The sequence below is a fragment of the Cervus elaphus genome, chromosome 13, assembly GCF_910594005.1.
Source record: "Cervus elaphus chromosome 13, mCerEla1.1, whole genome shotgun sequence".
In the NCBI taxonomy this organism is placed as follows: Eukaryota; Metazoa; Chordata; class Mammalia; order Artiodactyla; family Cervidae; genus Cervus; species Cervus elaphus.
In genome coordinates this window covers 58,821,228-58,839,483 of record NC_057827.1, presented here as the reverse complement: position 1 = coordinate 58,839,483, position 18,256 = coordinate 58,821,228, and the positions used below count along the sequence as shown (strand labels likewise).

At 37.0% G+C, this 18,256-nt stretch overlaps 1 protein-coding gene across 2 annotated transcripts in view; it reads left to right on the top strand.

Moving 5' to 3' along the window:
- TRIP11 (thyroid hormone receptor interactor 11) overlaps positions 1-18,256 on the top strand; it is a 69,194-nt gene that overhangs the window by 9,176 nt on the left and 41,762 nt on the right. For both annotated transcript variants that reach the window (XM_043922324.1, XM_043922323.1), the window contains exons 3-9: positions 2,189-2,299; positions 5,616-5,894; positions 8,201-8,269; positions 9,649-9,814; positions 11,604-11,963; positions 15,392-15,432; positions 15,978-16,064. In XM_043922324.1, the coding sequence (XP_043778259.1) occupies positions 2,189-2,299; positions 5,616-5,894; positions 8,201-8,269; positions 9,649-9,814; positions 11,604-11,963; positions 15,392-15,432; positions 15,978-16,064 (1,113 nt within the window). The remainder of the gene's footprint in view (positions 1-2,188; positions 2,300-5,615; positions 5,895-8,200; positions 8,270-9,648; positions 9,815-11,603; positions 11,964-15,391; positions 15,433-15,977; positions 16,065-18,256) is intronic.

The window sequence follows — 18,256 nt, the reverse complement described above, 5'->3', positions numbered from 1 at the left end:
TGTGTGATCACTCACCTAGAGCCAGACATCCTGGAATGTGAAGTCAAGTGGGCCTTAAGAAGGATCACTATGAACAGAGCTAGTGGAGGTGATGGAATTCCAGCTGAGCTATTTCACATCCTAAATCAAATGCTATTGAAGTGCTGCACTCAATATGCCAGCAAATTTGTGGCCACAGGCCACAACAATATGTCAGCAGTGGCCACAGGCCTGGAAAAGTTAGTTTTCATTCCAATTCCAAAGAAAGGCAATGCCAAAGAATGCTCAAACTACCACACAGTTGTACTCATCTCACATGCTAGCAAAGTAATGCTCAAAATTCTCCAAGCCAGGCTTCAACAGTTAGTGAACCAGGAACTTCCAGATGTTCAAGCTGGATTTAGAAAAGGCAAAGGAACTAGAGATCAAATTGCCAGTATCCGTTGGATCATCAAAAAAGCAAGAGAGTTCCAGAGAAACATCTACTTCTGCTTTATTGACTACGCCAAAGCCTTTGACTATGTGGATCACAACAAACTGGAAAATTCTTCAAGAGATGGAAATACCAGACCACCTCACCTGCCTCCTGAGAAATCTGTATGCAGGTCAAGAAGCAACAGTTAGAACCTGACATGGAACAATAGACTGTTTCCAAATTGGGAAAGGAGTACATCAAGGCTATATGTTGTCACCCTGCTTATTTAACTTCTGTGCAGAGTACATCATGCAAAAAGCTGGACTGGATGAAGCACAAGCTGGAATCAAGGTTGTCAGAAGTGTCAATAACCTCAGATACGCAGGTGATACCACCTTTGGGGCAGAAAGCGAAGAGGAATTGAAGAACCTCTTGACGAAAGTGAAAGAGAGTGAAAAAGTTGGCTTAAAACTCAAATTTAGAAAACTAAGATCATGGCATCCGGTCCCATCACTTCATGGCAAATAGATGGGGAAACAGTGAAAGACTTAATTTTGGGGGACTCCAAAATTACTGCAGATGGTGACTGCAGCCATGAAATTAAAAGACGCTTGCTCCTTGGAAGAAAAACTATGACCAGCCTAGACAGCATATTTTTCCAACAGAGGTCTATCTAGTCAAAGCTATGGTTTTTCCAGTAGTCATGTATGAATGTGAGAGCTGGACCATAAAGAAAGCTGAGCGCCGAAGAATTGATAACTTTTGAACTGTGGTGTTAGAGAAGACTCTTGCGAGTCCCTTGGACTGCAAGGAGATCCAGCCAGTGCCTCCTAAAGGAAATCAGTCCTGAATATTCATTGGAAGGACTGATACTAAAAGCTGAAACTCTGATACTTTGGCCACCTGGTCTGAATAACTGACTCATTGGAAAAGACCCTGATGCTGGGAAAGATTGAAGGCGGGAGGAGAAGGGGATGACAGAGGGTGAGATGGTTGGATGGCATCACCGACTCAATGGACATGAGTTGGAGCAAGCTCCGGGAGTTGATGAAGGACAGGGAAGCCTGGCAAGCTGCAGTCCATGGGGTCGCAAAGTCAGACACAACTGGGCAACTGAATTGAACTGAACCTAAAATTTAAGTAATTTTTTCCATATTTTCCAATATCTTAAAAGATTGTGATATCTAAATTTATTGAATTATATTTAGAATATTTTCTGTACTTTTAAGTGTAGTTTTTCAAACAGTTCTACTAGTGGTTTTCAAAATGAATTTTTCAGAGATGCCTTGCTCAGGAGGCTGGGGTTCAGTCAGACAAGTAATGGGAGGCTTTGGCCTCCTACCTATATTTCAACCGTAAGTCTTTTTATAAAGGGTTTCTTTGAGAAACTTGTACTGATGAAAAAAAAAAACCAAAAAACTTGTACCTGTTCAGGGAGAACACAAAAGTTGAAACATGTATTCTAGGTCACTTATTTACTAGACATTTATTGCCTACAGTATGTTAGACACTGGGTGTACAGAGATGGGGAAAACACTGATCAGTGACTTTCTCTTAGCAGAAAATCAAGCTGAGCAGGGTTTTTTAAAAACAATTATGCATAATCTATTAACATGCTTATTGTACATGTAACTTTAATTGGAATTGTGTTTTAAAAACCAAAATTCTGAGACCTATAGTACATCTTTTTTGTGCATGAAAGAATATGTTTTTTATAATGTCCTGCACATAACTGTTACTAACATGTTTTACTTTTAGTCTTTTTGTTGAAAACACTTTTTTCTTTGCTTCTAGAATGAGAGACTCAAAAAACTTTGTGCTGATCTGGAAGAGAAGCATGAGGCATCAGAGCTTCAGATAAAGCAGCAATCCATGAATTACCGACATCAGCTACAACAGAAAGAGGTAAAGGTTATAACAGACTTCATACTTACTTCACTACAGTGTATTTAGGATGGTTTCTAAGAGTTATACATCAAGCTCTATTTAGATCTGTGAAAATATCAAAAGGGTGTTGAAGTTAATAATTCCCAACTCAGTGTGATATCACTGATTTAACAAGGACTCTGTAAGCTTTTATGTTTATATTACATAAACTAACCTTTGTGGAGTTTAATTTCTACTTTCCAGAAGAATAAAAGTCTTTGTGTAAAATATCTTCAGGCGTCTGTTGTTTATAATTTCCGATTTTATGAAACTTATTTCTCACCTATTTATCTAAATTGTTTTAAATCAATGTGATTGCTAATAACATTTCTTTTTTAAAGAAAATGATTTTAACTACAAATGTTAACATATGCTTATTCATGTTTACTTGATTTTCCATGGAAAAACAGAAGATTAGGTATTTTATAGTTGACTTACCTTGTTCTGTATATTTTTTCCTCTTTAGTTTGATAGAAATGGTTATTTTGGAGGTAGGTTATCTTGCCTTTGCAGTGCCAATAGTATTATATAATTTAACCAGTGTTACTGAATCCTTAAAATAGAGACTGTGTACCTAGGTTTTGTACCTGTGTACCTAGGTCATTGAATTCTCTTTAGTTTTAGTACATAAGTGGAATTCAGTAAATGCTTCTATTGAGCCATTTCTTGTTTAATTATTCAGATCATTGGGGTGTTGTTCAGTTTGTTGATTAAATGTTCATTTCTACAATCACTTTATATTTGGGTTTTAAAAATTTAGATGCATTGATTTCTAGTTCTTTTAGTGACATACTAAGATGAAAAAGTAAACCACATTAAAGATTAATATTTAAAGAACTTAAATCTGTTTGGAATTGGTTTCATAAAATACAATAAAAATGACAATACAATAAAACTACAATACAATAAAATACAATATTACTACAAGATAAAATGAGTGTAAAAAGCAAATTTATAAGTTCAAGTTAAAGTGAAAAGTCCTTTTTTTTTTTTTTAAGATTCAGCAGATATAAAATTATTCTGTCAAACTACTTTAAAAGTTTTTAAACCTTATTCTTTTAGTTTTCTGTACTTGTCATGGACTGGAGCAAACATTCATGACTCTGGTCCACAGACATACTTTGAGCGGCACTGACTTATACTCCGGTAGAGCGGTAGCTCCCACCTAGGGGTTTATAGCTGAATCATGAAAAATACACATTGTTAGATCTTCTTGGAGATTCTGATTTAGTGTACTGGGAAGGAACCCTGGCACTGGAATTTTTCAAAAATTCCATAGCTGATTCTGATGCTTACATCCTAGTTGAGAAAACTGTGGAAAATTTTGATATTTTATTTTTTACTTGGCTGCTGTTATCATAGGGCAAATGAAAAATTCACGTTTAGGAATACATCTTTTTAAGTAGAGTTCGTACTTTTTACCTCTACAACTTGATGTAACTGTCTATTGTATGATGAGAACTTCCTTTGCATTATAGCTACATTTGAAAAGAACTGTTGATTTCATTACTTCTTACTAGAATCAAAGATAATACATACTTTAGATCTGCTGTTTTCTTTTTTTTTTTTCCCCTTTATTAGTTGGAGGCTAATTACTTCACAACATTGCAGTGGGTTTTGTCATACATTGACATGAATCAGCCATGGAGTTACATGTATTCCCCATCCCAATCCCCCCTCCCACCTCCCTCTCCACCCGATTCCTCTGGGTCTTCCCAGTGCACCAGGCCCGAGCACTTGTCTCATGCATCCCACCTGGGCTGGTGATCTGTTTCACTATAGATAATATACATGCTGTTCTCTCAAAACATCCCACCCTCGCCTTCTCCCACAGAGTCCAAAAGTCTGTTCTGTACATCTGTGTCTCTTTTTCTGTTTTGCATATAGGGTTATCATTACCATCTTTCTAAATTCCATATATATGTGTTAGTATGCTGTAATGTTCTTTATCTTTCTGGCTTACTTCACTCTGTATAATGGGCTCCAGTTTCATCCATCTCATTAGAACTGATTCAAATGAATTCTTTTTAACAGCTGAGTAATATTCCATGGTGTATATGTACCACAGCTTCCTTATCCATTCGTCTGCTGATGGGCATCTAGGTTGCTAGATCTGCTGTTTTCTGAATGTTTGTTGTCTTCATTGTGATGTTCAGAATGCCCAAAGATGCAGATTGCTTCATATCATTTATGGGAAAATAAGATTTGCACATTTCTATAAACCTCAACTAGAGAAGGGGCTTTGATACGAAAAAGTGTCTGTTTACTATGACATCTGACATATTTGTATTTGGCTTTTCTTTGTCTAATTGCTTGACATTATACCTGTAGGAATAATGTTACTCATTGGCTGTCTCCTCAGGTCAGATTTTCCTTAGTTGTGGCAGGATATCTTTTGGACTAGCTTGAGTATTTTACCGAGAGCTTATTTTAGTTTTCTCTAGCTCACTCACTTTCATGTTTTGTGTAATCTCTCATTTGGAATGGATATGGCATTATGCTAAGTCCTGTGTTTGTAACTTCTTTTGGATGTTGACTTAGTATTGCCAGCCTTCAGTCAAAACTCCATTTGGCATATCACAAGTTTTATACAGTTCTCTTCCTGAATAGAGTTAGAAGATTTTCACTGGCTTCTCTTTGCCAAAGCTAAAACCAAGGCCTCTTTGAATACATGATTTCCTTCTGAGACTAATGGGCTAATTAATAATCTACAAGGCTTACTGTGAAGATCAGATTAATAAATCAAAGGTTTCTTTCAGCTGTTTTGTGTAGACCAGTACAAGTTATCTGACTCATGGTGCATTAGCCCAAATCCAGCCATACACAATCAGGTTCAAAAGATTCTTCCAACAGGTGTTCTAAGGAAACTCAACAGTGCGTAGACTGCCGAAGCTTTTATTTTCTCATCTCTTGAGGCTTGATAATCACAAACAGAACCCGAAGAAATTGCCTATGCCAAACTACCTGATAATGTAGTATCTCCTGATGGTAAACTGATGTTTAACTGAGCATTTTGTTGCTTTAGTTGATGTATGAGTGGAATTCTTTTCCTCATACTAATCAAAACATTATCTCTGCTTTAACTGTGGTAATCATGTTTGTTTTTGAAATAAAAGTGTTATGTTGAAAAAAAAAAAGTGTTAACGTTGGGATGTTATAGACAACTTGGATTCAGTTGGTAGAGTACAACCATTGGTAATTATAAAATATTATAACTTTTAACATTATGAATATATTAAAGGGTCAGTATGATTATTTCACAGTGCTTTCTCTAAAATACGGATTATAAATATAGGTAGAAATCAGCCATCTTAAAGCAAGACAGATTGCGCTACAGGATCAGTTGCTGAAGCTGCAGTCCGCTGCTCAGTCAGTGAATTCAGGAGCTGGTGGTGTACCAGCAACTACTGCATCTTCGTCATTTGGTTATGGTTTAAGTCATCATGCTTCAGGTTTCCATGACGATGACATGGATTTTGGCGACATCATTTCATCACAACGAGAAATAAATAGATTGTCAAATGAAGTTTCAAGACTTGAGTCTGAAGTTGGCCATTGGAGGCATATTGCTCAGGTAGGTAGAATTTTCATGAATTTCTGAAAACTGAGTGAGTAAAAATGTTCCTGCTCTATATAGACGTTTTGGTATCAGAAAGAACCCTGGACTAGGAAATCAGAAAACCTGTATTCTATTTCTAATTCTACCAGTGACTTTTTAAATTGGTTTTAGTCAGGTCATCATTCTCTGAGCCTTAGTTTCCCCTTCTGTGCGATATTTGAAAGAAATTTTTTTTTTTAATTTAAAGCAAGAGAACTTTAAAGGTAAAAGTTACAAGTTCAGCCCTTAAAAGAGATAAAAACAGAGTTGCTGTGGTTGAACTTGCACCTTTTTCCCTGGAGTCCCTGAGACTTCCCTGGTGGAACTCGGAGCTCCAAGGCACCAGATTTGAAACTGTTCACGTAGATGGTGATGTGAGGTTCTTGTTTGCATTGCTGTTAGTCGCTCAGTCATGTCTGACTTTTGGCGACCCAATGGACTATAGACCACCAGGTTCCTCTGTCCATGGGATTTCCCAGGCAATGATACTGGAGTGGGTAGCCATTCCCTCCTCCAGAGGATCTTCCTGACCCAGGGATCAAACTTGGGTCTCCTGCATTGCAGGCAGATTCTTTGCCATCTCAGCCACCATTAGTTATACATTAAATGAAAAAAATCTGATAATAGATTGGTATTATAAGACACAAAATATTTTGTGTTTTTTTCCTCAAATATTAGATATTAAGTCCTTTGTATTTTGGACTGTAAACTTTCTTCCAAGAATCCATTTTTTGTCTTGTATATCAGATTTTATGTATTACTGAGGTAGCCATTGTACTCGAGACCTGAAATAAACTGAAATATTGCTCATACGGACTTTATTTTATCATTGTGGAGAAAAATAAAGTATTATAAGACATTATTTTCTATCTTTTTGTCAGTGTAATCTTGTTATGTAAATGAGAAAGCTTCCCAATTAAAATGATCTCCTTGCTTCCCAAGTTGCTGGGTATTCCTAGTACCCAAGATAAACCTTAGAGAGGATGATCTGTTAGTCCATCTTATTCCTAAAAGATGATAGTTCCTAAACTTTATATGTGTAAGAATAACCTGAGAAATTTGGCGATATTGTAGCTCCAGTGTTGCTAACCAGAGTTTCAAGGTTAGTATTTTGTAGGCTGTTTTAGGGTGATGGAAAATAGTCAAGTAAGTACTCAGGTGATACTGATGATCTGAGGAACACATTCTAAGAAACATTGCCAAGGTAAGAGTTCATGTGGAAAAGATGGATTTTTGGTATATTTACTTCAGCATATCTTGAATGCCTTCTCTAAGACAGACCTGTACTGGGGTATTATGGTGAAAAAGGCATAATTGGGTCCATTTCAGGGGGCTTAATTTTCTAGTAAGGCATAATAAAAAAAATAATGTTTGTATCATACTTTAATTTTTATGTTTCCCTATATACTGATCCAATGCATTGTCTTTAATAACTATGTGAGGTATTTGTTACCTTTGTTTTGCAGATGAGCAAAGTAAAGGTTTAAGTAACACACTCACTGTCACAGTGATTTAAATTGTGCTTTAAACACACATCTTTCAGCTCCAAGCCCTGTATTCTTTCTAATGTATTGTGTTCCTTCTTTTAATCAGAGAGCAACTTTTGGTTCCTTAGCATGCTGTGGTAAATGTTAATAAAGATAAAGGAGCAATACACAGCTTTGAATGAAAAGAAAATCATCCAAAAGCCAATACATTAATATTAGCATTAGTAGTAGTATTAATATTAGCATTAATATTAGGTAACATTCCATTTTAGAAATTACCTTTTAGGAAACTGCTTGATTATCATCAAATTTAAAATTTGTTAAGTAAAGAAAAATATTCTGCGTTGTTTTTTTCTTATTTTGTAAAGGTATTGTCTTCCTCAATTAGTTAACAGACTCTTGAATAGTATCGTTTATTTACTGTGTATTATTACTCACTGTCTGACTAGGTTCTTTAGAAGGTGCTTGGCAGTCTTTAATAAGAATTTGTCTGAGAAACGCCCCCCCCATTTTTTCTTTTTTTTTTTTTTCATTTTTTTCTTACTTACGTTTCTTTTTCTATTTTTACTGAAGTGTAGCTGGTTTACAGTATATTAGTTTCAGGTGTACAACATAGTGGTTCAGTATTTTTATAGATTATACTCCTTTTAAAGTTACTATAAAATATTGGCTGTATTCCCTGTGCAAATGCCCCTTTTTTTAAAAAAAGATATCTTTTATTAAAGTTAGTTTTTGGCATTCTCTTTTATAAGAAAATCAGAACAGTTACTTTCTAATTCTGTTTTTCTGATCTAGACTTCTAAAGCACAAGGATCAGATATCGCTGATCAAAGTGAAATTTGCAAACTGCAAAATATCATTAAGGTAAGGTGGATTGTTGAAACAATGGCTGTTATACATCTAAAATTTGCTTATTAAAAGTATAAGCCTAAATTAATAAAAGACTCATTTATAAAAGTATTTTATAGATTATGATATTCTCTTTGGGTTTTTTTGCTGTTATATCTTCTCTTCTTTATGACACTTTTTTTTTTAATGACACTTTTAAGAATATAAAAATATATCTTTCCAAAGTCATTTGGTTTTGGACATTTATTTATTAGGTAGTTTATGTTTCATAAGTCTGTTTTCTACTGTGTATCTTGTAAAACTGTTTATTGAAACAGTTCCAGGGTTACTGAAATTTCAAGGATTAGGATTAAAGAACACTGACAGAATATAATGTTAATGTTATTTATTGTAAATAGTTATTTTCCCTTCATGGTGGAACTTTACTAGTTTGTATCAGTCATTTCCAGCTGTCCTGCCTTGGTCAAATTACTTAACCTTTACAAGCTTCTGATTTATCATCAGTAAAGTAGATATTATCATAATACCTCCCTTGAAGGATTGTTTTTGAAGTTTAAGTGTAAAGTTCCTTGTCAAGTACTGGGACGTAAGTAAGTGTGAAAGACTAAAGAATAGCTTCACTTGTCTTTTCAGGAAATTGAGGTTAATTTACAGATTAAGATTCTTGGCTATAAGCAAAAAAACCCCTGTCTCTAGCTAAGTAAAGCATAAGAGAATTTATTGGAAGAAGTCAGGAATAGTCATTCCACAGGATTGAAGGGAAAATGGAGCATGTTAGTCTCAGGAAGGATAGAAATAGGGCCAGCATGAGAAATCTAGGTAGTGGGACACAGTGGACAGGCTCTCCAGGGTGCGGCTGTTATAATGCTTCTGGTCTAATTGGTTTCCTCCTTTGAAAGATGCATCTCAAGATTCAGGTTCCTAGGGGAGAGAGAATGGTATCAACTAGGGTAGCGAGACATCTTGGTTGACAGTTTAGGGGTCCCGTCAAGACTGAGAGAAGGAAAGGCTGAGCAAAAAAACAGCTGTACTAGGGCAACAACAGGAACAGATTGGCCAGAGGTGGACACTGATGTCGGTGGACTGTGTTATTAGCAGGAGAGATTCATGGTCACAGATACTAATGAAAAAAAGATGCTGATTGCTTTTTGTTTCAGTTGTTTCTTCCTGGTGCTCCCTCATTAAAAGTAGAAAAACAACTTCTTAAGGCCCAAGAAAGGGAAGGGTGGAGTCTTTTAGAATTATCCAGATTTGAAGCCTGTGTTTAAACTTTTTTCAGCCTTAGCATGTTTAGAGAATTATTTTTAATAATATGGATTTTTGCACAGCAATGAAATAGCTTAAATTTATTTATTATAAATAAATGTGGTTAACTTTGTTCAATTTTTTTTAAGGAACTTAAACAGAATCGAAGTCAGGAAATTGATAACCATCAACATGAAATGTCAGTATTGCAGAATGCACATCAGCAGAAATTGGCAGAAATAACTCGTCGGCATCGAGAAGAATTAAGTGACTATGAAGATCGGATTGAAGAACTGGAAAATCTATTACAACAAGGTTATTAATTTTGTTATTTTAATGTATTATATGACAAACCTAGCTGATATAAACTTGGTCTAAATTCTAAAGAATGAATAAATGACTAGTTCTCATCTGCTGGAAATTTGCAGTGGTACCACTATTGTTAAGATTCTGCAAAAATGAAAAAGTCCTTTTACCTTTGTGGTAAATAGTTATAACAGAGATTTCTTTGGATTGTTTGGTGTGTTTTCACTTTTTTTCAGACTCAGATACAAAGGCTTTTAGTATTTGATTTCAAATAACATTTTTCCTGGGGCTTCCCTGGTAGCTCAGCTGGTAAAGAATCCGCCTGAAGTATCGGAGACCCCAGTTTGATTCCTGGGTTGGGAAGTTCCCCTGGAGAAGGCATAGGCTACCTACTCCAGTATTCTTGGGCTTCCCTGGTGGCTCAGCTGGTAAAGAATCTGCCTGCAATGCCAGAGACCTGGGTTTGATCCCTGGGTTGGGAAGATCTCCTGGAGGAAGTCATGGCAACCTGCTCCAATATTCTTAACTGGAGAATCCCCATGGACAGAGGAGCCTGGTGGGCTACAGTCCATGGGGTTTCAAAGAGTTGGAAACTACTGAGCTACTAAGCATAGCACAATATCTTTCCTCTAAATGCTTTATTTATTATAGTAACTTAACTTTTTTTTTAAGGACTATTTTTTTAGAGCAGTTTTAAATTTATAACAAAACTGAGGAGGTACAGAGACCTTGGTTATACCTCATCCCCCCACATGCACGGCCTCTCCCACTATCTACGTTACTCATCAGAATAGTACATTTTTTACCAAGGTACATCATAGTCACCCACAGTCCATATTTATCTTAGGATTTATATTTGGTGGTGTACATTCTATGGATTTGGACAAATGTATATCGTTGTATCTTACAGAGTATTTTCACTGCTCCAAAAATCCTCTGCTCTGCCTGCTCATTCCCCTGTCCCAGCCTTACAGCCATTCTTCTTTTCATTTTCTTCATTGTTTCTCTTTTCCAGAATTATCACAAAGTTGGAACCATATAAAAGGTAGCCTTTTCAGATGGACTTCATTCACTTAGTAATATACATTTAAATTTCCTCCATGTTTTTTAAAATAATTTTTTATTGAAGTATAGTTGACGTACTATTGTATTATAAACTTCAGGTTTATATGTTTCCTTTATGTTTTTGTGTTTGTTTTTCCTTTATGTTTATGTGTATGTTTCCTTTATGTTTTTCTGGCTTGATAGTTCATTTCTCTTTAGCACTGAATGATATTCTGTTGGTTGGATATGCCACAGATTTTAATTGTTCACCTACTGAACAGCTGAGTCGACTTAGCTTGCACGCATGAACAGTATCTTGGTGGTTTTCAAGTTTTGGCAGTTATGAGTAAAGCTACTGTAGACATTGCTGTTCAGGTTTTTGTGTGGAAATTTTTCAGTCCCTTTGGGTGAATATGAAGGAGTATGATGGCTGGATCAGATGGTAAGAATATTGTATTTCTTAGTTTTGTAAGAAATCATTAAGCTCCTCCAGGCTGGCTATGCCATTTTGCATTCCCACACAAGCCGTAAATGAGAGTCCCTGTGGCTCCGCATACTTAAGAGCATTTGCTGGTGTTATTCTTCTAATTTTGGCCGTTCTAATAGGAGTAGTATTACCTCACTGTTATTTTAACTTTTCATTTTAAGATCTTCAAGTTCTGAAGTCTATTGAATCTTCAGTTGTATATAGCAGGCTATTTGTCTCTTGGTACTTGATATTTGATGTGTCCCTGATTTTATATTTATGTCCTAGGTGGCCCAGGAGTTGCAGTAACTGATCACTCTAAAACCCAAGAGATGCAAAAAACTGTTCAAGTTCTACAGGCTGAAAAAGTAGAGTCTACAAAAAAAATTGAAGAACTTGAGAATAAAATAAAAGACATAAGTAAAAAACTATCTTCTGCAGAAAATGACAGAGATGTTTTGAGGAGGGAACAAGAAAGACTAAATGTGGAAAACAGACAAATACTGGAAGAATGTGAAAGTTTGAAACTGGAATGTAGTAAATTGCAGCCTTATTCTGCAGAGCAGAGTGACACGATGACAGAAAAGGAAAGAATTCCACAGAGTTTATCAGTAGAAGAAGTGTTCAGACTGCAACAAGCACTGTCCGGTATAAAATGTTTGGAACTTATTTCTGATTGGCGTTTCACTTCATACTAGTTGTTTGTAGAGGCAAAACATTTGAATGATCAAACACTTCATGGAAATTAAGTATTAATGGAAATGACTGTGAAATTAAAATAGAGTTGTTTGTGTTGGATTCAGTGCTGGGTAATTAATAGATCACAAATAGGATATTTCTACTTAAAAGGGTTAAGAATTGGCTAGGTTTCTTGCCTTCCTCATCTTTTAAGTTTTTACGTGGAACTCGTTGACTTAGGGAGCTTCCTAGGTGGTGTAGTGATAAAGAATCTGCCTGCCAGTGCAGGAGACGCTAGAAATGCAAGTTCGATCCCTGGGTTGGGATGATCCCCTGAAGTAGTAAATGGCAACCCACTCTAGTATTCTTTTCTGGAAAATTCCATGCAGAGGAGCCTGGTGGGCTACAGTCCATGGAGTGGCAAAGAGTTGGACAGGACTGAGCGCGCACACACCATTGACTTTGGAGCCCATGTAGATTTCTGAGAAATGTTTATATAGATACTTGTTGGGAGGATGTTACTAAACACTTCCTATAACTCATCAGTGTCCAGACCCTCCAGTTAGAGAATGCAGTCTACCTTCTTCAGAAGTCTGTGTTACCTTTCAAAATGATCTGTGTCTAAGCAGACCTTAGAATTACAAGAGCCGTTGGTCTTCCACCACTTACCATGCTCATGATTATATTTAGTTATATACCAGTGTTCTGGGTTTCCCTGGTGCTCAGATGGTAAAGAATATGCCTGGAATGCCAGAGACTCAGGTTCTATCCCTGGATCAGGAAAACTGCCTGGAGAAAGGAATGGCTACCCACTCCGGTATTCTTGCCTGTAGAACTCCATGGATAGAGGAGCCTATCAGGCTACAGTCCATGGGGTTTCAAAGAGTCGGACATGACTGAGTGACTAACACACACACACCCCAGCCCCGCCACCAGTGTTCTAGGTTACAAAAAGTAAATATGAATGAAATAGGCCAAACACCTGTATTTGTTTATGCCAGAAAACATAATGGGAGGTCTTCCACTCAAAAGATGCATTTTGTTTTTCACTCTCCTCACAAAATGAGCTGTCAGTTTATAAATTCATTTGTTCCTGCTCTGGTGGTTTCTAGCCCTTGTTTGCTTACAACCCTCTCCCCCCACCCCCCACCTGCTGTGCCCCTTCTGTATTCCTTATTTAGTTGTTTATCATGAGCTCCTGACCTGGAGTAAATTCAAGGTTACGCTTAAAGTAGAGTGACCCTCCTCCCATCTTCCTTTCCCTACTTCGATAGGTAGCAGTTTCTCCCAAAAGAGAAAACTCGAAGTCATCACCATGCAAGTCCTGAAGGTTCTCTTTCTTTGACTTCCCTCTGCTGAATGCTCTTTCAGGATTGTGTCCCAGAGGAGCTCTAGGGTTTCTCGTAGGTGCCTCAGTCTCGGGACAGCGGGAAGGCTGTGTGGTGGGGTTCTGGACTTCATTCGCCTTTGACTTCAAAGTAGCTCTGTTCTCAAAATTTATTTTTTAATATATTGGGTGACGTATATGGGTTTTTTGCTTTAAAAACTTACTGATCTAGTCTTTCCCCTTTTTTCCATTTCCACTGCCAGTGAATAACTTCAGCCAATCACACTTTCTTTTTGCCTTTTTAACCATAGCAGTCTCTCGTGCTCAGTCGCTTAGTCATGTCCAACTCTTTGCAACCCCAGGGACTGTAGCCCGCCAGACTCCTCTGTCCATGGGGTTTTTCAGGCAAGAATAATGGAGCAGGTTGCCATTTCCTACTCCAGAGGATCTTTCCCATCCAGGGATTGAACCCGCATCTCCTGTGTCTCCTGCATTGGCAGGTGGGTTCTTTATGACTGCACCACCTGGGAGGCAGTCTCAGTAGAGCAGAATAGCATAGTGGTTAAGAACATGACTGGGTTGGAATCCAGCTCCTTCACTAACTAACTGACCTTGGGCAAGTTAATTTGCATCCCTATACTTTGTTTTATTCATCTATATGGTTGAGATAATCCTATTGCATTCATGGTGGTGGTAGTAGGATTTTGAGTTACTAGGTGTAAAGTTCTCTCTAGAACAGTGTGTAGCCCATAATAAGCATTATAAACGTGTTATCTGTTATTCTGTGGTTTCCATGATCCTTCTTCAATATATATTTTTCTGCTCCCAGAATGATTTTTCAGAAATGTAAAGTAGGTCACTCCCCTGATTTCGGTATTTTGTGGCTCCCTGTGAACTTCAGTGTACAGTCTAAACATCTTAGTTGGACATATGATGTCTTTCATGATCTGGTCTCTGTCTGCCTCTGCAGTTTCAACTGTTTCCATTCTAACATTCTGAATTTTAGCCGTGTTGAACTTTGTGTATTGCTCCATAAGCCAGCAATGTTATGTTTGAACTCTTGCCTTTGCCTGTGTTGCTTTTTCTGCGTGGAGCGTCTCCATTTCTTTTCAGTAACTCTTTGTTGTTGTTGTTCAGCCCCTCAGTCATGTCCAACTCTTCATGACACCCGGTACTGAAGCACGCCAGGCTTCCCTGTCTTTCACTATCTACCAGCATTTGCGCAAAACTCATGTCCATTGAGTCGGTAATACCATCCAGCCATCTCATCCTCTGTCACCCCCTTCTCCTCCTGCCTTCAGTCTTTCCCAGCATCAGGGTCTTAGCCAGTGAGTCAGTTCTTCGCATCAAGTGGCCAAAGTATTGGCACATCAGTTTCAGCATCAGTCCTTCCAGTGAATAATCAGGACTGATTTCCTTTAGGACTGACTGGTTGGATCTCCTTGCTGTCCAAGGAACTTTCAAGAGTCTTTTCCAGCACAACATTTCAAAAGCATCAATTTTTCAGTGCTCAGCCTTCCTTATGGTCCAACTCTCATGTCCATACATGACTTGGAAAAACCATAGCTTTTACTATACAGGCCTTTGTCGGCAAAGTGATATCTCTGCTTTTTAACACGCTGTCTAGTTTTGTCACAACTTCTCTTCCAAAAAGCAAGGGTCTTTTAATATTCTGGCTGCAGTTACTGTCCACAGTGATTTTGGAGTCCAGGAAAATTCTAATCTTAGTTCTTATACTATATTCCTGCTGCACAGGCTAATCAATTCATTGTGAAATGTAGTTAATGATTTTAATCAAGGCAGTAACTTATGACTTATTCAGAATACAATTATAATTCTTTCTTATACTATTCTGTAGGATTGTCTTTTAACATAATTTTGGACTGGCATTTACTTTATGACTTCTTTGGTACAGTCAGAAATACAAAATAACAAAACTATGTTTCATTGTTGGGCTTGCTCATTATGCTTATAAATAACATTTTAATTGGATTCATTCTGAGTTTAATATAGGATATAATTAGTAAGTTATTTCCAAGAATTTTAATGTCAGACTCATTGTTTTTTACAGATGCTGAAAATGAAATAAAGAGACTGAGTAATTTAAACCAGGTAAACTCATTTTTAAGAGAGAAAGCTTTTGTCTCTGGTTTACCAAGAGAAAGTATTTTGATTATAATTACTTATTTTGTATTTTTTACAAATTCATGTGAACTTATCCTTGGAACTTTCATCTTATAATTTTATGTTTGCTGATTAGTAATAGAAACTTTTTACATCATAAATTGACGTAATTTTAAAAGTTACATAATTGAAAAATGCAAGTATATCTCTTAGAAGGTTAATTTGACAGATGTTATGTATGTATAGACAGTAGTAGTAGATTTTGATTTCCCCTAAAGAATTCAAGGAGTTTTTTTTTTTTTTAATGATTACGAGTTATTTTGTAAATGTATTGACATATTTTTTCAAATGTAATAAAAGAAATCCTCTTTAAGAATATCTATAAAATGATTGGATTTAGATGGACCAATGTTGTATGCTTATAATTTTTATATATTGCCAGAGAGTAGAAATGCACAGTTGTATCACTTGCCTGCTTTTTTGTAAACTTGAAATTTCTTATTTGAAAACATACCATTTTAACGTTCTTCTAGGATAATAATCTCGCTGAAGACAATCTGAAACTTAAAATGCATGTCCAGGTTTTAGAAAAAGAGAATTCATTATTAAATCAAGAAAAGGTGGGTACAATAAAAATGGGGACAGAATTAAAATTGTAGATCATAACCAAGGGCCAGTTTTTAATCAGAATGGCATATTCAGTTCTCAGGAGTCCTGAGGTTAAAGCTGATCTCACTGATGCTTGTCAAACCAGGATGAAGTACTTGGGCAAGGTTCAGAATATGAGAGGCTTTTCAGAGTTTATGTTTAGAGGTAAGCCAGTAGGCACACAGATAGAGTAGGCAGAAAAGATAGGTAAAGGCTCTGTGTTGGTTTTACATGAGTCTTGACTGCAGCAATATACACATGTGGGTTTAGAGTCTAGAGTGGCATACTATATTGTCTGTATACTACTTGTATGTCCAGAATGTGTCTGGTGTGGTTGACAGAAGTTTCTTCGTGGTGAGGGGCAAAGGGAGACATTCTCACTGGTAGAAATAAGTATACTGGTGGCAAGGATGGAATAAGATTCTGTAATGCAATGTTGGGAATGGGGAAAGGTAACATTTTAATGCTTATACCACATGGTAAGTCTTTGGTTAAGGTAGCTTCTTAAATATAGAACAGTTGTAGGCTGGTGTTATTTATTATTCTTTTAGGTCAGTGTCTCAACTCAATTTAAAATGTTAATTTTAAAATAGTAACACTTATTTTCTGATATATGTATTCAGCATAATACATCCTAAAAAACTGCAGACAGTAAAACAGGAGTATCCTTCACACTTCTGTTGACTGGCCTCTTCATCCGAGCCGTTCTTTTTCTGTCAGTTTCTTGTATATCCCTCCAGACTGTGTCTTTGCATATATGGTTTTTATATATAAATATGGATGGGCCTTCCAGCTGGCGCTGGTGGTAAAGAATCCACCTGCCAGTGCAGGAGATTCAAGAGATGTGAATTTGATCCCTGAATCAGGAAGATCCCCTGGAGAAATGGCATCATACTCTAGTATTCTTGCTTGGAAAATTCCATGGACAGAGGAGCTTGGTGAACTACAGTCCATGTGGTTGCAAACAGTCAAACGCAGCTAAATACACACATCGTTTTTTAAAGCCCAGAGATTAGCATATTATATACTGTGCATGCATACCTTCATGTTGTATTTTCACTGTCCTTGCACACCTAGTGTAACATATAGACAGTGTTTCTCAAAGGGGCGCTGTTGCCACTCAGGTGGGAGCGTTAGTTGTGGGCACTGTCCTCTGACATGTAGGCTCCTTGCACCCACTTTTCTACCCACTAAATGCCAGCAGTGTCTTCCATTCATTTTTAATTATTGCTTATGTTTCCTCTGTTCTTCCCGTCTTCCACTGCATTCTACTCATTCAATTATTCTTTTCTGTAACTGGTGGCCCAGGTGTTTTTTGTAGTTTTCATATGTCTTACATGCATTTGATAGGGCCTGTAACCTTCTTGTGATAATTTTGGATTCTATAAATAACTATTCCTGATAGCTGTTTCTCCTTTCTTTTAATGTTACATGATCCATTGCCAGTTTTGATTGAATTGTGTCTGCTATGGGTCAAGGCTGTATATTGTCACCCTGCTTATTTAACCTATATGCAGAGTACATCATGCCAAATGCCAGGCTGGATGAAGCACAAACTGGAATCAAGATTGCAGGGAGAAATATCAATAACCTCAGATATGCAGATGATACCACACTTAGGACAGAAAGCAAAGAGGAACTAAAGAGCCTCTTCATGCAGGTGAAAGAGAAGAGTGAAAAAGTTGCCTTAAAATTCAACATTCAAAAACTAAGATCATGGCATCTGGTCACTTCATGGCAAATAGATGGGGAAACAATGGAAACAATAACAGACTTTCTTTTCTTGGACTCCGGAATCAATGCAGATGGTGACTGCAGTCATGAAATGAAAAGACGCTTGCTCCTTTGAAGAAAAGCTGTGACAAACCTAGACAGCATATTAAAAAGCAGAGATTATTACTTTGCCAACAAAAGTCCATCTAATCAAAGCTATGGGTTTTCCTTTAGTCATGTATGGATGTGAGAGTTGGACCATGAAGAAGGCTGAGCTATTTTTGAATTGCTGTTTTTGAACTGTGGTGTTGGAGAAGGCTCTTGAGAGTTCCTTGGACTACAAGGAGATCAAACCAGTCCATCCTAAAGGAAATCAACCCTGAATGTTCACTGGAAGGACTGAAGCTCCAGCTCCAGTACTTTGGCCACCTGATATGAAGAGCTGACTCAT